At 42.4% G+C, this 16,311-nt stretch overlaps 1 protein-coding gene across 1 annotated transcript in view; it reads left to right on the top strand.

Moving 5' to 3' along the window:
- Window positions 1–1,450: 1,450 nt before the first annotated feature.
- The window catches only part of Plekha8 (pleckstrin homology domain containing A8), a 47,858-nt gene continuing 32,997 nt past the window's right edge, over window positions 1,451–16,311 (top strand). The window contains exon 1 of the mRNA XM_034519623.2: window positions 1,451–1,761. Within this exon, the coding sequence (XP_034375514.1) occupies window positions 1,722–1,761 (40 nt within the window). The 5' untranslated portion in view covers window positions 1,451–1,721. The remainder of the gene's footprint in view (window positions 1,762–16,311) is intronic.

Genomic DNA, 16,311 nt, shown 5'->3' with positions numbered 1-16,311 from the left:
AGTGTCTTAGGGTTTCCATTCTTGGGTTAAAACTTCAGGACCAATAGCAACTTGGGAGGGAAAGGCTTTTTACCTATTACACTTCTATATCATAGTCCATTATCCAGGGAAGTCATCAGGGCAGGAACTCAAAGCAGCAATCAGGAAGCAAGAGCTGATATAGATAGGCCATAGAGGAGTGCTGGTTATTGGCTTGCTCAGCCTGCTTTCTTATAGCACCTAGATCACCTACCACTCTCAGTGGGCTGGACCCTTCCACATCAATCAGTAGTTAAGAAAATGCACTAGAGACTTGCCTACAGGCAAATCTTATGGTTCAGAGCTCCTCTTTCCAAATTACTCTAGCTGTGTCAAGTTGCAGAAGACTAGCCCGGGAGAGAAGGTGTTGTTGTTGTTGTTGTTGTTGTTTTTAAATTAGGCTAGAAGTTAGTGTCCTGCTTAAGTTCACTTAGCCGAAAAGAGTGTGTGCTCCACCTTAAGACTTGACCTGATTTCATTCTACAAACATCACTATCAGGGAATGACCGCTAATAATTCATCACTTATGTGACCTTGGTGGCGAGTAAATAATGGCTAAGGATGTCTTTCTTTTAAAAAGGAGAAGGAAAGAAAAAAGAAAGAAAGAAAGAAAGAAAGAAGAGAAATGGCCGTGTTTAACAATTATACAGCTTAAAGTTCCTAGTTTTAAATGGTTGCCCTAATTTAAGTTGTAGTCCATTGCAGCAGACTGAGAAGAAACTAGAAATCATCAAAAGAGGAACTCTAGATTAAAACAACAACAAAACACAAACAAAGCAACAAAAACAGGGCATTAAGCAAGGTGTGCGGCTCAGGCAAATAACCAATTAAGTTATATACTACAGCTGTCAACCTTACATCAAGGGGGAAAATGCCCACACTTTAACTCTTCAGAGCATATGTCTGTAACACTAACATTTGGGTTGTATTGTGCTTTTTCTCAACATTCATCTTCCATTTAACCTGTGATCGACACTTTTCTTGGATAAAAATCCTGACAACTGTGCATTTTCATACTCTCGTGTACATAGAAATTCCCCTTGGGGAGCTTGTGAAAGTGCTGATTTTTGATCCAAAAGGTCTGGAACCTGGGCGAGACGGTATTTTTAACAGAAGCCCAGGTGAAGTCAACGACGGCCGTCCAAAGACCAAGCAAGCTACCAGTCAAGAGGCCCGCGGTTTAAACTGCGCCTGGCACTGAAATACATCTGGAAACGCGCTACAGACTAGCCTCATCCGAGGATTCCGGGTCTCAGCCCCGATCAGTCTCCACTGACACGCTTGAAATTAAAAGCTGGAACCCCGGAGCCTCGACCCCAGCGGTGACCTGCCACCCGCGTGCGCATCCGAGCCCCGCCCGCCAGCCCAGCCCCTCTGCGCCGCGGCCAAAGCCCGGCGTGGATTTGGGAGCGTGCGCGCGGCGCAGTGGGCATGCGCGAGCGCGCCGGGGCGGGCGCTGTGGGCTCAGTGGCCGCAGGAAGGCGCCCGCGACCGCTGCCTCGGGGGCCGCGCCTCCCTCGCCTCTCTCTGGCGGCCGCTCTGCCGCGTCCACACCGACCGCGCCAGGCGCAGGCGCAGGCGCAGCCCCGGGACCCAAAGCTGTTGCTCCCAGGCTGTCGCGGTGACCCCGCCCCCGGGCCCAGGATGTGAGGCCGGCCGGCGTCCCCGCGGCGGGCCGGGGCGGTGAGGGGCCCGCGGGCGCCATGGAGGGCGTGCTGTACAAGTGGACCAACTACCTGAGCGGTGAGTGCCGGCCTCCGTGTGTGCGGTGCGCCAGGCGGCGCCCTCGGCGGGCTCGCGGCCCGGACCGGGAGTGGGGTACCGGGTGAAGCCGGCAGCCCGGGTCCGCTGCGGGATCCACCCCAATCTCGCGAATTGGGCGGAGGGCGGCTTCGCTTGGGCCGCAGCCCAGCTGCTGGGTACCGAGTGCCAGCAACCCCTGGATTCCAGAGTCTCCACGCAGACACTCTCCCTAGGCACCTTCAGGGTCATCCCCCTGCAGACCGATTAATGGAACTCTAGCTCCGCAGCCGTAAGCCCTGAAGTGTACGCTGGCGATCGGCTTTTTCTCTCGGAACATTTCTTTTGTTTCGGAACTCTTGTCATAAAATGAATGCAGATATTAGCAACCGTGTCCTTGTCTTGCTCCGCACAGTGGCTGAAAATAGCACCCTGCCCTCTTTCTAGTTCTTGGAAGCACTTTCCAACTATGTAGAAGTTAGAACTATTCTTCAGTTGTGAAGATGATTCTCAATAAGCATTATTTTCATCCAAGCAGCCAGTATTTGATAAATCCTATGCTATATTGAACTATGCTGGGTGCGTTTTAAAGCTAAACTTTTTACTATGGAAAATGGGTTAATCTTTAACGTGTCAGTGGGACTACAGAGTTAGGGTTGCCCCATCCTTTGATGGGGCAATTCTGTAGTAAGGACAGATGTATGTGGCTTGTGAAGGGCTGGCACAGTAAGTTTGAGGAAGTCACTTGGGCACAGCACAGGCGGAAGTACACCTGTCAGCATGTACCTGGAGTCTCTCTCCGGGTAGTGTAGTAGTTAGCACAGTTATTTCCTTTCCCTTTAATCTCCACCTGAGGATGTGATGGGAAGGGTTTTCCTTAAGAAGACCTGGCCTTCACGTTAAGGATCTTCAGTGATGTCAGCAGAGCGATTACGTTAACTAGGAAGAACTCAAAGCTGGCCTGTAGTTCCTTTGAATGCTGGAAGCCGATTAGCATTTTGTTTAAAAGGAGGCTTGGCCAGGCCATTTTCCTGATGTTGTCCTAAATGCTGAGAGGAAGGTAGGTACCTTAATTGTAAACCCTGGAGTCGACTTTACCCCTTGCTGTCATCCACTGACCCCCATTCCCTACACACACAAATCACTTTCTTCTCTCCCACCTTAATCTCCTTCTTCCTTTCTCTCCACTTTCTGTATGGAAAGTTTTGGCAGTAAAATGTTCTCTCCCCACCATCTTCTGTATCCTTTGTTGCACCAAAGTGTTTTTAGCTGCCTCTGGGACCTTTGTTTTGTGGTCATCGTTTTGATGGTAAGAGTCTACTCTTTTCTTCCCTAAGTAAGAACAGATAGTACTGTTGAGTGGCTTCTGGGTGAAGCCCTAAAGATGGGCATTGGAACCTTCGCTGCTTTTCCTTTGGCTTGCATGCCACTTACTGTTCAGTGAAGGCCGAAGGCTGTCACACCACTGACAGTATTCGATGCTTAGAATCGAAGGTCGGTGCATTGCCTTTTGTTAGACATAGCCTTACTTTGGAAGAGAATGGCACTAGCTTAGGAGGATCACATGGGTCCCTGTTGCCTCTGTTCTCCTCTGCTTGTTGGTCTCCCACAAAGAGCTGTTGGAGGGTGAATGATGAGCGAGCTTACACAGAAACACTACTTCTCTTCTCTGAAGCTTTTGCTTTTAAAATAATATTTTATTAGTCCTTTGAGAATGTCACATAGCTTATTTTGCTCATGTGCATCCCTCTGCTCATAGCCACCCTCATTCTCCACCCTCATTCTCCACCCAACTTGAAGTCCTTCTGCTCCTCCTTCCCCATCTCCTCCAGCTAATGTTGCACAGATACTCTTGAGAGTACTGCCTGCTAAGGATCTCACCGTTAAAGACAACTGACACTCCCTCTCCCAGCATCTATCAAATGCCAGTAGTTCCTCAGCCAGTGCTGGCTTCTCCTTTTGGACGGATCACCTATGTAACCACAGACTCTTGGCCCTGTTAACAGTACCAGGAATGGATCCATTTCATTGAGCAGGCTTTAGATCCAGTCAGAAGATGGTTAGTTATGTCCATAACGTTCATGCCACTGTTGTGCCAATGAGGGAATATTAGCAAGCCAGTTATTATTGTAGCTTGTAGGAGTCACAGCTGAGTGATACTGATGATTGCATTTTTTCCCCTACTGGTGTGCCTAGTAACTTCCAGTGCTAGGAAAGCCAGCCAGTAGGGTTGAGGTGATTACCCTGAGTTCTGTGACTCAAATGTGTGGTGTATTTTAAAAACTTGGGTTGTTTTGTTGTTGTTGTTGTTGTTTTGGGTTTTTTTTTTTTTTTTTTTGGTGTTGTTTTTGCTTATAGTTTACATATAGTTACTTTAAAATACATATCCTTGTCCAGGATTTCTTTCCTTCTGAATTTTTCTCCAAAAAGAGCTCATAACCTATTACTTTTGTATTTATGCTTATAAAAAGCTTAATAAGAAATTCTAGGTGTCTTACACACAGCGTGGTGTTGCACACCTTTAATCCCAGCGCTCAGGAGACAGAAGCAGGCGAATCTTTTAGAGTTCTGAAGCCAAGCCCAGTCTCTTTAATGAGTCCTAGAACAGCCAGAACTACATAGTGAAACCCTGTCACAAACAAGCAAACAAAAATGTGGTGTCAAATTTGAGTGGAAAACTTTAGTATATCCGTTCACCCTTTGAGTCTTTGGAGAATATATTAATTTATCTTTCATGGCACAACACAGGCCTACCTAGTGTTGCTGGACACATGTTCTTACCAGCTGCAAACCCTGATGATAGTTTAATTTGTCAACTGCTTGTTGATAGGCACTATGTTAGGAACAGGGCAAATAATGTTGAACAGGCAGACAGCTCTCTTGTCCTTTTGTGCCTGTGGTCTAGCAAGTAAGAAAGATTGGATATGTAGTTAGAAGCTGGTTCCAGATGTGTGCAGTAGTCTTGGAGACAGCTTGAAGACCCAGCAGGTTAGCCTGGGCTGTTGGGGAAAGCTACTTTAGTAAATAGAGCCAGAGTCTCAGGAGGAGGCAGTGTGGCAGGATTAGTGATGGGAGTGCCTGTGTGTGGCTTTGAACAGGAGAGGAACCTGGAGTTCTTAGGAGGAGCCATCTGACTAGAGGCAACAAATAGGTCAGGGTGTTTGGGAAGCCTTACCAGGGCCTGTGTAAGTGGTGTGGTGTGGTGTGGTGTGGTGTGGTGTGGTGTGGTGTGGTGTGATGTGTGAATAATTTAAATGAGCTATTCTGCTTTCAGCATACAATGTTTTCTAGTTACAGGTAGGGGATCATAGCTCAGTGGAAGAGTTTGCCTACCATGCAAAACAGATCCAGGTGTTTCGCTTTTGCCAGGCATGTGCCTGTAATCCTAGCATTGAGGTTGCTGAGACATTATAGGCCAGCCTGGACTACATAGTAAGACCTTCTCTCTTTACACATCTCCTGCACTTACTGTATTTTGACAAACATTGTGGTTATTTTATGGGTATCTATTACTGAAAGTTTCTCAGATTCAGAGAAAAGCATCTAAGTTTATAGCCTGAATGTGATTCAAGCAGGTGGGAACAGAAGAAAAGACCCTTTCACTCCGTTACCATGTTTTTTCAATGCTTCTTGTGCTTCTTTAATGAAAAAGTGAAAGAAGAATGAAAAGCTTTGGGACCATCTTGCTCCTTGAAGTACAGAATTGTGAATCCAGGGATTTGTTGTTGAAATTTCTTTTCAGATGTTAAATGAAGTTGGGATGTTTAAAGGGACTGGAACCCTGGGCATTGTGACATGCACAGTATACAGGGGCTAGGCACTGTTCTCTCACTATCCCTACCTTTCCCTAAAATGCAGTCAGTGTCATCTACACAGGGCTGGTGGATAGGGTCGGCGAGAGCCGGACTGGGACAGCAGCTCTGTCACTGCCAGTACCAGTCTCTTAGCTATTTTTTTTTTTTATTTTAGTGTCTTCCCCCAATAAAAAGAATGTGATTTACCAGTTTAATTCTAAGATTACTAGTTGAAAACACACCATCACGTTATGGTGTGTTACCTGCTATTGTAAACAGTTTGCATTTGGACCTAATAGTAACGTCGAGAAGCCTTTATCGTCTCCATTTTTGAGATGGAGACATTGAATCACAGCATTGGACTGGGCTTAAGGTCACACAGTTAATAGGTGGCTCCAGAGTCATTGCTCCATTACATAACACTGTCAAAGGTCCCTTCTGCTTGATCATTATATAATACTGGCTGATTCATAATGTACCTATATTTGAAGCGTCTTTGACCTAGAATACAGGTCTATTTGAGAGGAGGAGCCAGGGAGGAGTTGAGGAGTGAGGGGAGCATTGAGTATGGAACACACAGTATATGTTAAACTACAGAAAGTTCTCCAGCATTGCTTTACCCTTTGCAGATTTTCCTGCCCACCTAGCAGACAAGAGGACCATTGCCTCAAGCCCTGACCACTTGTAAGCTTTTGCAGCAGGTTAGGCACAGACACAGCCTTGGCGCTGCACTCCAGGAAAAACAAAATCTTTCATCCTGCTGGCCAGGTGGCTGCCAGTGAGGAGGCTGCCATATTTTTAAATATCAGAGAAAAGATTGAATAAATCTTTCAGTGCCATTACTCCCCTCTCATTTATTCATTGAGAAAGCCTTAATGAGCTTGAGCTTCTCATTCATCAGACCCTGGGAAAGTGCTGGGGCCACTGTTTGAAGCAGAGCAGGCTTTCTGTGCATAAGAGACTGTAGTCTGATGGTGGATCTTCTCAGTCACAAAAATTTACTCCTACTTTGGATTTGAACATACAGGTTTTCAAGTGACTGCCCTGAGGCTGTGGCTTCACAAGGTGTGGAGGATTACATTGCGTATAGCTGTCTCTAGAGGAGGCTAGGTGTTACCTTTTACTCTGGTGTCTTTTCTGAGATTTTAATAGCAATGCTGGTTTACCTCTTACAGGCTGGACTGTAGGGATTTGGGGCCATGGGGTTGGCATTGCAGGCAACTTGCTCCTTCCCTCTGTTGGCCTATGTTCACTTCTTATATAGAGAGGTCAGCCTGTCTACCTTTGAGGCCAGTGTAAGCATCCAGAAATCAGAAAGGAAGAAAACAAAGAGAGGAAAGAATACAATTTGCTAAAAGAGACAGGTACTTTTTTTTTTTTTTTTTGTCAAGAAACATGTTAAGAACCCCCTTTTAGCAGTGTTGAAGGAGAAGCTTCTGGGAAGAGGTAGGATGAAAGGGTGGGTACATTGCTGTGGACACAGGAAAGGTCGGGAGCAGCAGTCACCTCCAAAGGAGAAAACAGGACCAAAACCATGTTCTTTTCCAGATGGAGGAAATATCAGAATGGTGTGAGAAAAGAGATTATTAAACCAAGCTAGAAAGTATGGAGTTTGTGTGGTAGGCAGTCCCTAAGGACTTACCAGTAGGAAGAAAGAATGGGTAAAAACAGTCTTCAAGGAAGACAAGGGAGTTAGGGGAATGAAGTGTTAGTGGGGAGAAGAGAAGGGCAGCATTCCCGTGTCATTCATGAGTAAGCCAAGGCTCACATGATAAGTAACTTAGAGACAGCCCATTCTCCATTACCATCCTGTCTGTGCCCTCACACTCCCACTGTGGCACAGTGGGATGCTGTAAATCCAGGTAGAAATATTGAGAGTGGAGTGACTCAGGGACTGGCCTAGAGGATGACACAGAATTAGACTTTTGCCTTGCAGCTTGGATGGTCTGTTCAGAAAGACACCAAGTGAGAGGGATGATGAATTTTGGAAGGAAACTTGGAAACCTCTGTTAACTAATTGGAAAAGAAGGCTCAGAGCAAATGGGTGGCATGCAGCAGTAACCCTTCTGGATGTCAGAAGTCTGAACTCGTGCCAGTGTTCCTCCAGGAGTCTGGTGGTACATGTATAAGGCATGTAACACATGATAAATACTACGCATTCTGGTTGCCCGGTGCACACAGGAGAGGTAACTGAGAACAGACTGGAGCAGGAGGCGCCAAAGCCTTTTGTACAACGGTTGATTACATTTAGCTCCCCACTGCCTGCACCCTCACTCTCTGCAAGCCTGTCACTTCTTGTGGTTTGGGATCTTTTCTCTAAATCTCTAAACCTGACAGTCATAACTGCTACAGACATGCTCTGTGGATTAATTAATGTAAAGTAAGGAGCCTGTAATTTAGCTAATCACAACTTACCTATTATGGTGAGGGCTCTTTCTTCCCTCCTCCTCAGTCACTGACTGACCTGGTACAAGAGCTCCAGGCTTTGCTAACCACTTTCTGTGTGGGGCTCTGCTAGCGATGTTGAGGTACAGATGGGCTCTGGGGAGATCTGGTATAGCTGAGCACCAGGCTAGTGTGGCAGTCCATCACCGTTGTGGAGGTCAGGAGTACTGGAGATCAGAAAATGCTTTGCTTCAGTTTAAAATGATTCATTCTTAATTCATTTATATAACATAAACATATATGCATGTCTTAATCACTGTTCTGTTGCTATGAAGATATACCATGAGCAAAGAATCTCTTACGAAACAAAGCATTTAATTGGTGGTTTCAGAGGGTCAGTCTGTATGGTAGATGAGCACAGTGGGAGCATGGGAGCTTTTTGAAACCTCCAATCCCACCACCCCTTGTGACACACTTCTTCCAACAAGGCCACACCTCTTAATCCTTCTCAAATAGTTCCACTCTCTGGTAACTAGGCAGTCAGTCTTATAAAACACTGCGAACCAGTCTTATCAAGGCACAACAATGCTGTATAACATGGATTAAAAACACAGAAACTATAGTTGTTATGGTTAAAGTTAATTTTTGGTATACTACTTGAGAAAGTTTGTCAGTTCTATATAAATTTTGATTTCATTTTATTTTCTTAAAACTGGTCACTTGGTCTTACATAATCTGGAGAAAAGCTGGATTTTCTGTTGCTCTCCATGAGGGCAGAGATTTACATGTCAGTTTTGAAAGCTTGCCACTACTGCTGGGAAACATTCAAACTCACGAAAAAGTTTTGTGGGGACAGCTAAAGCTGAAGTTAGTTAAGGGCTCAAGAGGTTAGTTAGGGGGCTTTGTTACTTTTTCTCCTCCTGTTCTGGTCCATACATTGTTGTTATTGAGCTTTCCTGTTATTGATCAAAATACAACTTAATTTTCAAGTAATGGATTTAAATAATGCACTCTCTTGCCCTGCCCCTCCTGCATTTTTTGTGAATTTTTTAAAAAAAAGTCACTATGACTTGTTTCCTGTTTATGATTCTTCCTGTTAATGGTGCTGTTATAAATGCTTGGGTCCCAGTGACGCCTTAATTGTCAGATGTTCCTAAGGCACTCTGATGAGTTGATAGGCAGAGTGACTGATGTGCTCAAGCACCCAGATCCTAAAAGTGCATGTGGGCCCCAGCTTTGTATGGAGTTGTATGATTCAAAATCAAGGCTCATAATAAAAGTATAAGGGTTTTTATTTACCCACAGTGACCAGAAAGCAATTCAGAATCAAATGTGCTCGGGCTGGTGAGATGGCTCAGCGGTTAAGAGCACTGACTGCTCTTCCAGAGGTCCTGAGTTCAATTCCCAGCAACCACATGGTGGCTCACAACCATCTGTAATGGGATCTGATGCCCTCTTCTGAAGACAGCTACAGTGTACTCATATACATAAAATAAATAAATAAATCTTAAAAAATGAATTTTAATGTAATCATCATTCTCAGTCTTAGAGATCAAAACAACACTAGGAAGGAAAAGCTAGGTTTAAAAAAAAAGAAAAGAATCAAATGTGCTCACCCGTGTTGTATGGCAGAACTTCATTCCAGCTTCATTTCTGAACACACATGTGCACTGTGTACTGTGCATGTTGCTATGCCCCATGCTGCCTACAAATGCTGCTTAAAACATCTTGACCTCCATTTAAAACTACTGCCCTCCAGGGACTGGAGTGTTTTCCTAGGCATACCAAGTTTTCTTCTCTTTAAGAGTATAGTGGATGGTTGCTGAGGGAGGGAAAATCAAACTCCTTGGGAACATGGCTGCTTCTGGTTTCTCCAAGCCTCGGTGGCTGGCCCCACTCCTATGCACATGTGGCAAGCACTATTTGGACTCTGGGAATATCAACAACAACGAAACACAGAGGACAGGAGGTTGGGAAGGAGATGTAGTGGGAGCACTAAGGGGAATTGCAAGGGGATGGTGGTGGATATGGCCAGAATACAGTTTATAAATATATGCGAGTTTCAAAGAATGAATAAAACATTAGAAATATATAGTAGCTTGATTTGTTTCCTACTGCCATTCCTCAGCCTGTACATATAAAATTAGTATTATCTTTGTAATATGTTCTTTTTAAAAGTTTTATATTTTATTTTGCTGTACGGGTATGGGTGTTTGGCTGCATATATGTCTGTGCACCTCATACATGCCTGGTGACTGGAGGAGAGTCGGAAGAGAGTGTCAGATCCCATAGGACTGGAGTTACAGGTGATTAGGAGCCTCCATGTGAGTGCCAAGAATTAAATCAGGTCCTCTGGAAGAGCAGAATTTTCAACAGTGTCTAAAATGGAAATGAAAACAAAGATACAGCAGCTCTTCAAGTGCCCATGATCACTCGCCACAGCCATAGCAGTCTACCTGGCCAAGTGACATCAAAAGTATGTCATGTCGTATGTTTTCAACAGAAATCATTCTGTATCAATAGCTAGAAAGATGTGGAGCTCCTCAAATATGAGAAAACTAAATCTTACACTTCACAGTAACATAAATCTAAAGGAACTCCCCAGTTAAGCTGAAAGCTACTTTCAAGTTAAAATGAAAACATGTCAGTGGCAAACAGGTGTGATGATTAGAAGTGAGACCGGCCCTGAGCTCATGTCTTCATGATCAGTCCCCGGTTGGCCGTCAGGAAGGAGTAGAAGGTGTGGCCTTGTTAGTGGAGGCTTAAGGTTTCAAAAGCCCATGCCAGGTCCAATGTCTCTCTATATTCTGTGCCCACCTGTGGAGTAGATAGAAGCTGGCAGCCCCATGCCTGCCTGCTGCCTTATTCCCTGCCATGATGATAATGGACTAACCTTCTGAACCTGTAAGCAAGCCCCCAATTAAATGCTCTCTTTTACACGCGTTCCCTTGGTGATAGTGTCTCTTCACAGCAACAACATAGGGAAGAACTGACTACAAGGAACAGCCCAGGCAAATCTGGGAAGTGGGCAGAGTGTTTGCCCCTTGATTGTTGTGCATTGGCTGAAACTTGGACATTTCCCAAAGAATACATTTTACTTAATATAAAATTTTAAAGTATTTCAGGTGCTTGTTACATGAGGTGCCGCCTTCCTCCATGTGGTCTGGATGAACTGCTTGTCATATGCTATGCAGTGTGCTTGTCACCACATATTACATGGACATGACTCATATGTTTTTTCCTTAATTTGATTCTTTAAAGAAAAAAAAACATTTTTAGAAATTATTTTAAAGTGATGATTCTGTTAGAATATTTTAAAAGAAATTTCAGTGCAAAATTAAGATGAGCAATTAAATTTATATCTAAGTGCACATTTTATAGAACATTATAGTCATTAAATATATATATATATATATATATATATATATATATATATATATATTTCAATATTAATTGAATTGAAAAGCTTTAGGCTAAAGATAAGTCTTAATTTCGCCACACTTGTTGGCCACTAAGGAAGGTAAGGCAGAGGGGATTTTGAGGCTAGTCTGTCCAGCACAACAAGTTCCTGTGTCCCAGAAAGAGTGAGTGCTGCACATGGTTGTCGATGGCTGTGTGCAGAAGAGCATCTGCTGTGTGAGGAAGGGCAGCAGGCTGTAGTCTGGACACGATGGTGTGTGGGACTTTAGCAACCTGTTGTTTAGGTTGTTGTTTACTTTGTTTTTTGAGACCATTATGTAGCCCTAGCTGGCCTGGAACTCATGATGTAGACCAGGCTAGCCTTGAACTGAAAGATATCTCCCTGCCTCTTGTCTCCCAAATCCTGGGATCAAAGGTGTGTGCCACCATGCCCAGCAACTTTAACAGAACTCTAATGTTGCCTTGTTTCTTTCAGAGCACATGCTTTATACTGTTTGTTTCTCTGAGTAGCTTCTTCCATGCTACAGCAAACTGGCTCTAGAATTCCACTTTCAAATGGTCCATTGCTTCTGTTCAAAAGTACAGTTATTTATACTCTGATTCTTGCTGAACTGGCTCATTCAAGAATATGTCTAAGTAGACTGGATTTGCTTTATCCTATCTCATCTATCATTTTCTCACCCACTGTCCGATCTAAAACCTCCAGGTAGTAGAAATGATGAGGGCAGGTACCCTGTCTACTCCTGACCTTAAGAAGAAAGTTCCTTGTCTCTCACTGTTGGGTGTGTTAGTTGTGGGAAAGCCCTTTCTAGTCCTAGTTAAGACTTCATTTATTTGCTTTTTCTTTTTTTACTGTGAAAGGACTTTAGAGTTTGTCAAGTGTTTTCTGTATGTTTGGTGAGTTGATCCTTTAGAACTTTTATTTGAAGAAAAATCCTTCTCAACCACCCTGGCAAAACACAACAAAACATTAATAGTAATAACAACAATAACAATAAAAACCGGGACATTGATTATCTCTCTCACCTGACAATCTAGAAGTATCTTCTCCTTAGGCTTGGCATGCTCTAATTAAACAGCATCCAGATTTGCTTCTTTCTCCCTCTGCCCCTTAAATCTTCTACCCTCTTTCCCCCTGTTATGTGATAGGCATGCTTAGGTCCCTTGTGGTACCAAGATGGCTGCAGCAGCTCCAAGCAAACATCCTATAGGTCAAAGAAAACAAGACAGCTCTAGTACTTTCTGTCTTTGCCTGATCTTAGAGTAAGTTCCTAGAATGGCCATTGTACCAGTTGTTCATTCTGGAACTCCATGAGGATGGAACATGTGAAACTTGATAAGAGTTACACAAGATATTTTATACTATTCATGGTTATTGTGAATGGTGTTGTTTCCCTAGTTTCTTTCTCAGCCTGTTTATCCTTTGTATAAAGGAAGGCTACTGGTTTGTTTGAGTTAATTTTATATCCTGCCACTTTGCTGAAGTTTTGTATCAGCTGTAGGAGTTCTCTGGTGGAATTTTGGGGGTCATTTATGTATACAATTAAATCATCTGCAAATAGTGTTATTTGATTTCTTCCTTTACACTTTGTATCCCCTTGATCTCCTCTTGTCTAATTGCTCTGACTAGAACTTCAGGTACTATAATGAATAGCTAGGAAGAGACCATTCTCTTGTCTGTCCCAGCCTTGTCTGTTCCAGATTTTAGTGAGATTGCTTCAAGTTTCTCTCCATTTAATTTGATGTTGGCTGTTGGTTTGCTATATATTGCTTTTATTATGTTTAGGTATGGGCCATGACTTCCTTATCTCTCCTAAGACTTTTAACATGAAGATATGTTGTATTTTGTGGAAGGCCTTTTCGCATCTAATGAGATGATCCATATGACTTTTTTTCTTGAATTTGTTTATATAGTGTATTATGTTGATCAATTTTTGTATATTGAACCATCCCTGCATCCCTGGAATGAAGCCTACTTGATCATGGTGAATGATGGTTTTGATGTGTTCTTGGATTTGGTTTGTGAGAATTTTATTGAGTATTTTTGCATTGATATTCATAAGCGAAATTGATCTGAAGTTCTTTCTTTGTTGGGTCTTTGTCTGGTTTAGGTGTCAGAGTAACTATGGCTTCATAAAATGAATTGGGTAGTGTTCCTTCTGTTTCTATTGTGGACTAGTTTGAGAAGTATTAGTATTAGTTCTTCTTTGAAAGTCTGGTAGAATGCTACACTAAAATCACCTGGCCCTGGGCTTTTTTTGGTTGGAAGATTTTTAATGACTATTTTTATTTCCTTAGGGGTTATGGAACTGTCTAGATAGTTTACCTGATCCTTATTTAACTTTGGTACATGGTATCTGTCTAGAAAATCATCCATTTCATCTAGATTTTTCAGTTTTGTAGAGTATAGGCTTTTGTAGTAGGTTCTGATGATTTTTTTGAATTTCCTCAGTTTTTGTTGTTATGTCTCCCTTTTCATTTCTGATTTTGTTAATTTGGATACTGTCTCTGTGCTCTGTAGTTACTTTAGTTAGTTAAGGATTTATCTATCTTGTTGATTTTCTCAAAGAACTAACTCTTGGTTTTGTTGATTCTTTGTATAGTTCTCTTTGTTTCCAACTGGTTGATTTCAGCCCTGAGTTTCACTATTTCCTGCCATCTACTCCTCTTGGGTGTGTTTGCTTCTTTCTGTTCTAGAGCTTTCACGTATACTGTTAAGTTGTTTGCATGGGAGCTCTCCATTTTCTTTATGAAAGCAGTTAGTGCATGAATTTTCCCTTTCAACACTGCTTTCATTGTGTCCCATAATTTGGGGTATGGTATGTCTTCATTTTCATTGAATTCTATAAAGTCTTTGATTTCTTTCTTCCCTGACAAAGTTATCATTGAGCAGAGTTGTTCAGTTTCCATGAGTATGTGATCTTTCTGATGTTTTTGTTGTTATTAAAGACTAACCTTAGTCTGTGATGATCTGATAGAATGCATGGGATTATTTTAATCTTCTTGTATCTGTTGAGGCTTGTTTCATATCCAATCGTATGGTCAGTTTTGAAGAAAGTTCCATGAAGTTCAGAGAAGAAGGTATATTCTCTTGTTTTGGGGTCAAATATTCTGTAGATATCTGTTAAATCCATTTGGTTCATTACTTCTGTTGGTTTCACTGTGTCTCTGTTTAGTTTCTGTTTCAGCGACCTAGCCTTTGGTGAGAGTGGGATGTTGAAGTCTCCCACTATTACTGTGTGAGACCCAATGTGTATTTTGAGCTTTAGTAAAGTTTCTTTTACAAATGTGGCTGCCCTTGCATTTGGGGCTTAGATGTTCAGAATTGAGACTTCTTCTTGGTGGATTTTTCATTTGATGAATATAAAGTGTCCTTCTCCATCTTCTTTGATTACTTTTGCTTGAAAGTCTATTTTACTGGATATTAGAATGGCACCTCCAGCTTGTTTCTTGGGACCATTTGCTGGGAACACTTTTTTCAGCTTTTTACACTGAGGTAGTATCTGTCTTTATCACTGAATTGTGTTTCTTATATGCAGCAAAATGCTAGATCCAGTCTGTTAGCCTGTGTCTTTTTATTGGGGAATTGAGTCCATTGATGTTGAGTGATATTAAAGACAGATGATTGTTAGTTCCTGTTATTTTTGTTACTGGAGTGTTATTATGTGTGTATGATTCTCTTCCTTTGGGTTTGTTGTGAAATGCTTAATTTCTTGTGTTTTCTTGGGTGTAGTTACTCTCCTTGTGTTGGAGATTTTCTTCCAGTATCCTCTGTAGGGCTAGATTAGTAGAAAGATATTGTTTAAATTTGGTTTTGTCATAGGATATATTGGTTTCTCCATCTATGGTGATTGAGAGTTTTACTGGGTATAGATCCTAGACTGGCATTTTTGTTCTCTGAGGGTCTGGATGACATCTGTCCAGGAACTTCTGGCTTTTAGAGTCTCTCTTGAGAAGTCTGGTATAATTCTGGGAGGCCTGCCTTTATATGTCACTTGGCCTTTTTCCCTTATGGCTTTTAATATTTTTCTTTGTTCTGTGCATTTAGTATTTTGATTATTATTTGACAAGAACATTTTCTTTTCTGGTACAATCTATTTAGTGTTCTGTAGGCTTCTTGTACATTTATGGGCAGCTCTTTCTTTAGGTTAGGGAAGTTTTCTTCTATGATTTTGTTGAAGGTTTTTTCTGGCCCTTTGAGCTAGTATTCTTCACTCTCTTCTATTCCTATTATTCTTAGGTTTGATCGTTTCATTGTGTCCTGAATTTCCTGGATATTTTGGGTTAGGAGCTTTTTACACTCTGTACTTTTTTTAACTGATGTGTCAATATTTTCTATAGTACCTTCTATGCCTGAGATTCTCTCTCTCTCTATCTCCTGTGTTCTGTTGGTGGTGCTTGCATCTGTAGCTCCCGGTCTCTGTCCTAAGTTGTCCATCTGCAGGGTTTCCTCCCCTTGTGTTTTCTTTATTGTTTCTATTTCCATTTTTAGTTCTTGAACCGTTTTGTTCAGTTCCTTCACCTGCTTGATTGTATTTTCCTGTATTTCTGTTTTTATTGGCTCTTTTACTTATTTGCAATACAGATGTCATCCCTTTCCCCATTTCCCCTCCCTAGAACCCCCATCCCATCCCCCCTCCTCCTTTATGCTTTTATACCATTTTGATTACATACATATATTAAGGTCAGTTCTAGGTTGAGGGTCTAGTCCTGTATTTCTTTAAGGGATTTATTTGTTTCTTCTTTAAGAGCTTCTACCTGTTTGCCTGTGTTTTCCTGTATTTTGTTTAGGGAATTCTTTATATCCTCCTTAAAGGCCACTATCATCTTCATGAGATGGGGTTTTAGGTCATTATTTTACTTTTCAAGCATGTTAGGGTATCCAGGGTTTGCTGTGGTGGGAGAACTAGGTTCTGATGGTGCCTTGCATTGGGTTCTTGCACTTGCCTCTGGC

This window comes from Arvicanthis niloticus, chromosome 15, assembly GCF_011762505.2.
Source record: "Arvicanthis niloticus isolate mArvNil1 chromosome 15, mArvNil1.pat.X, whole genome shotgun sequence".
Lineage (NCBI taxonomy): Eukaryota > Metazoa > Chordata > Mammalia > Rodentia > Muridae > Arvicanthis > Arvicanthis niloticus.
Note: the sequence above shows the minus strand (reverse complement) of the source record. Positions and strands in the feature narration are given on the sequence as shown.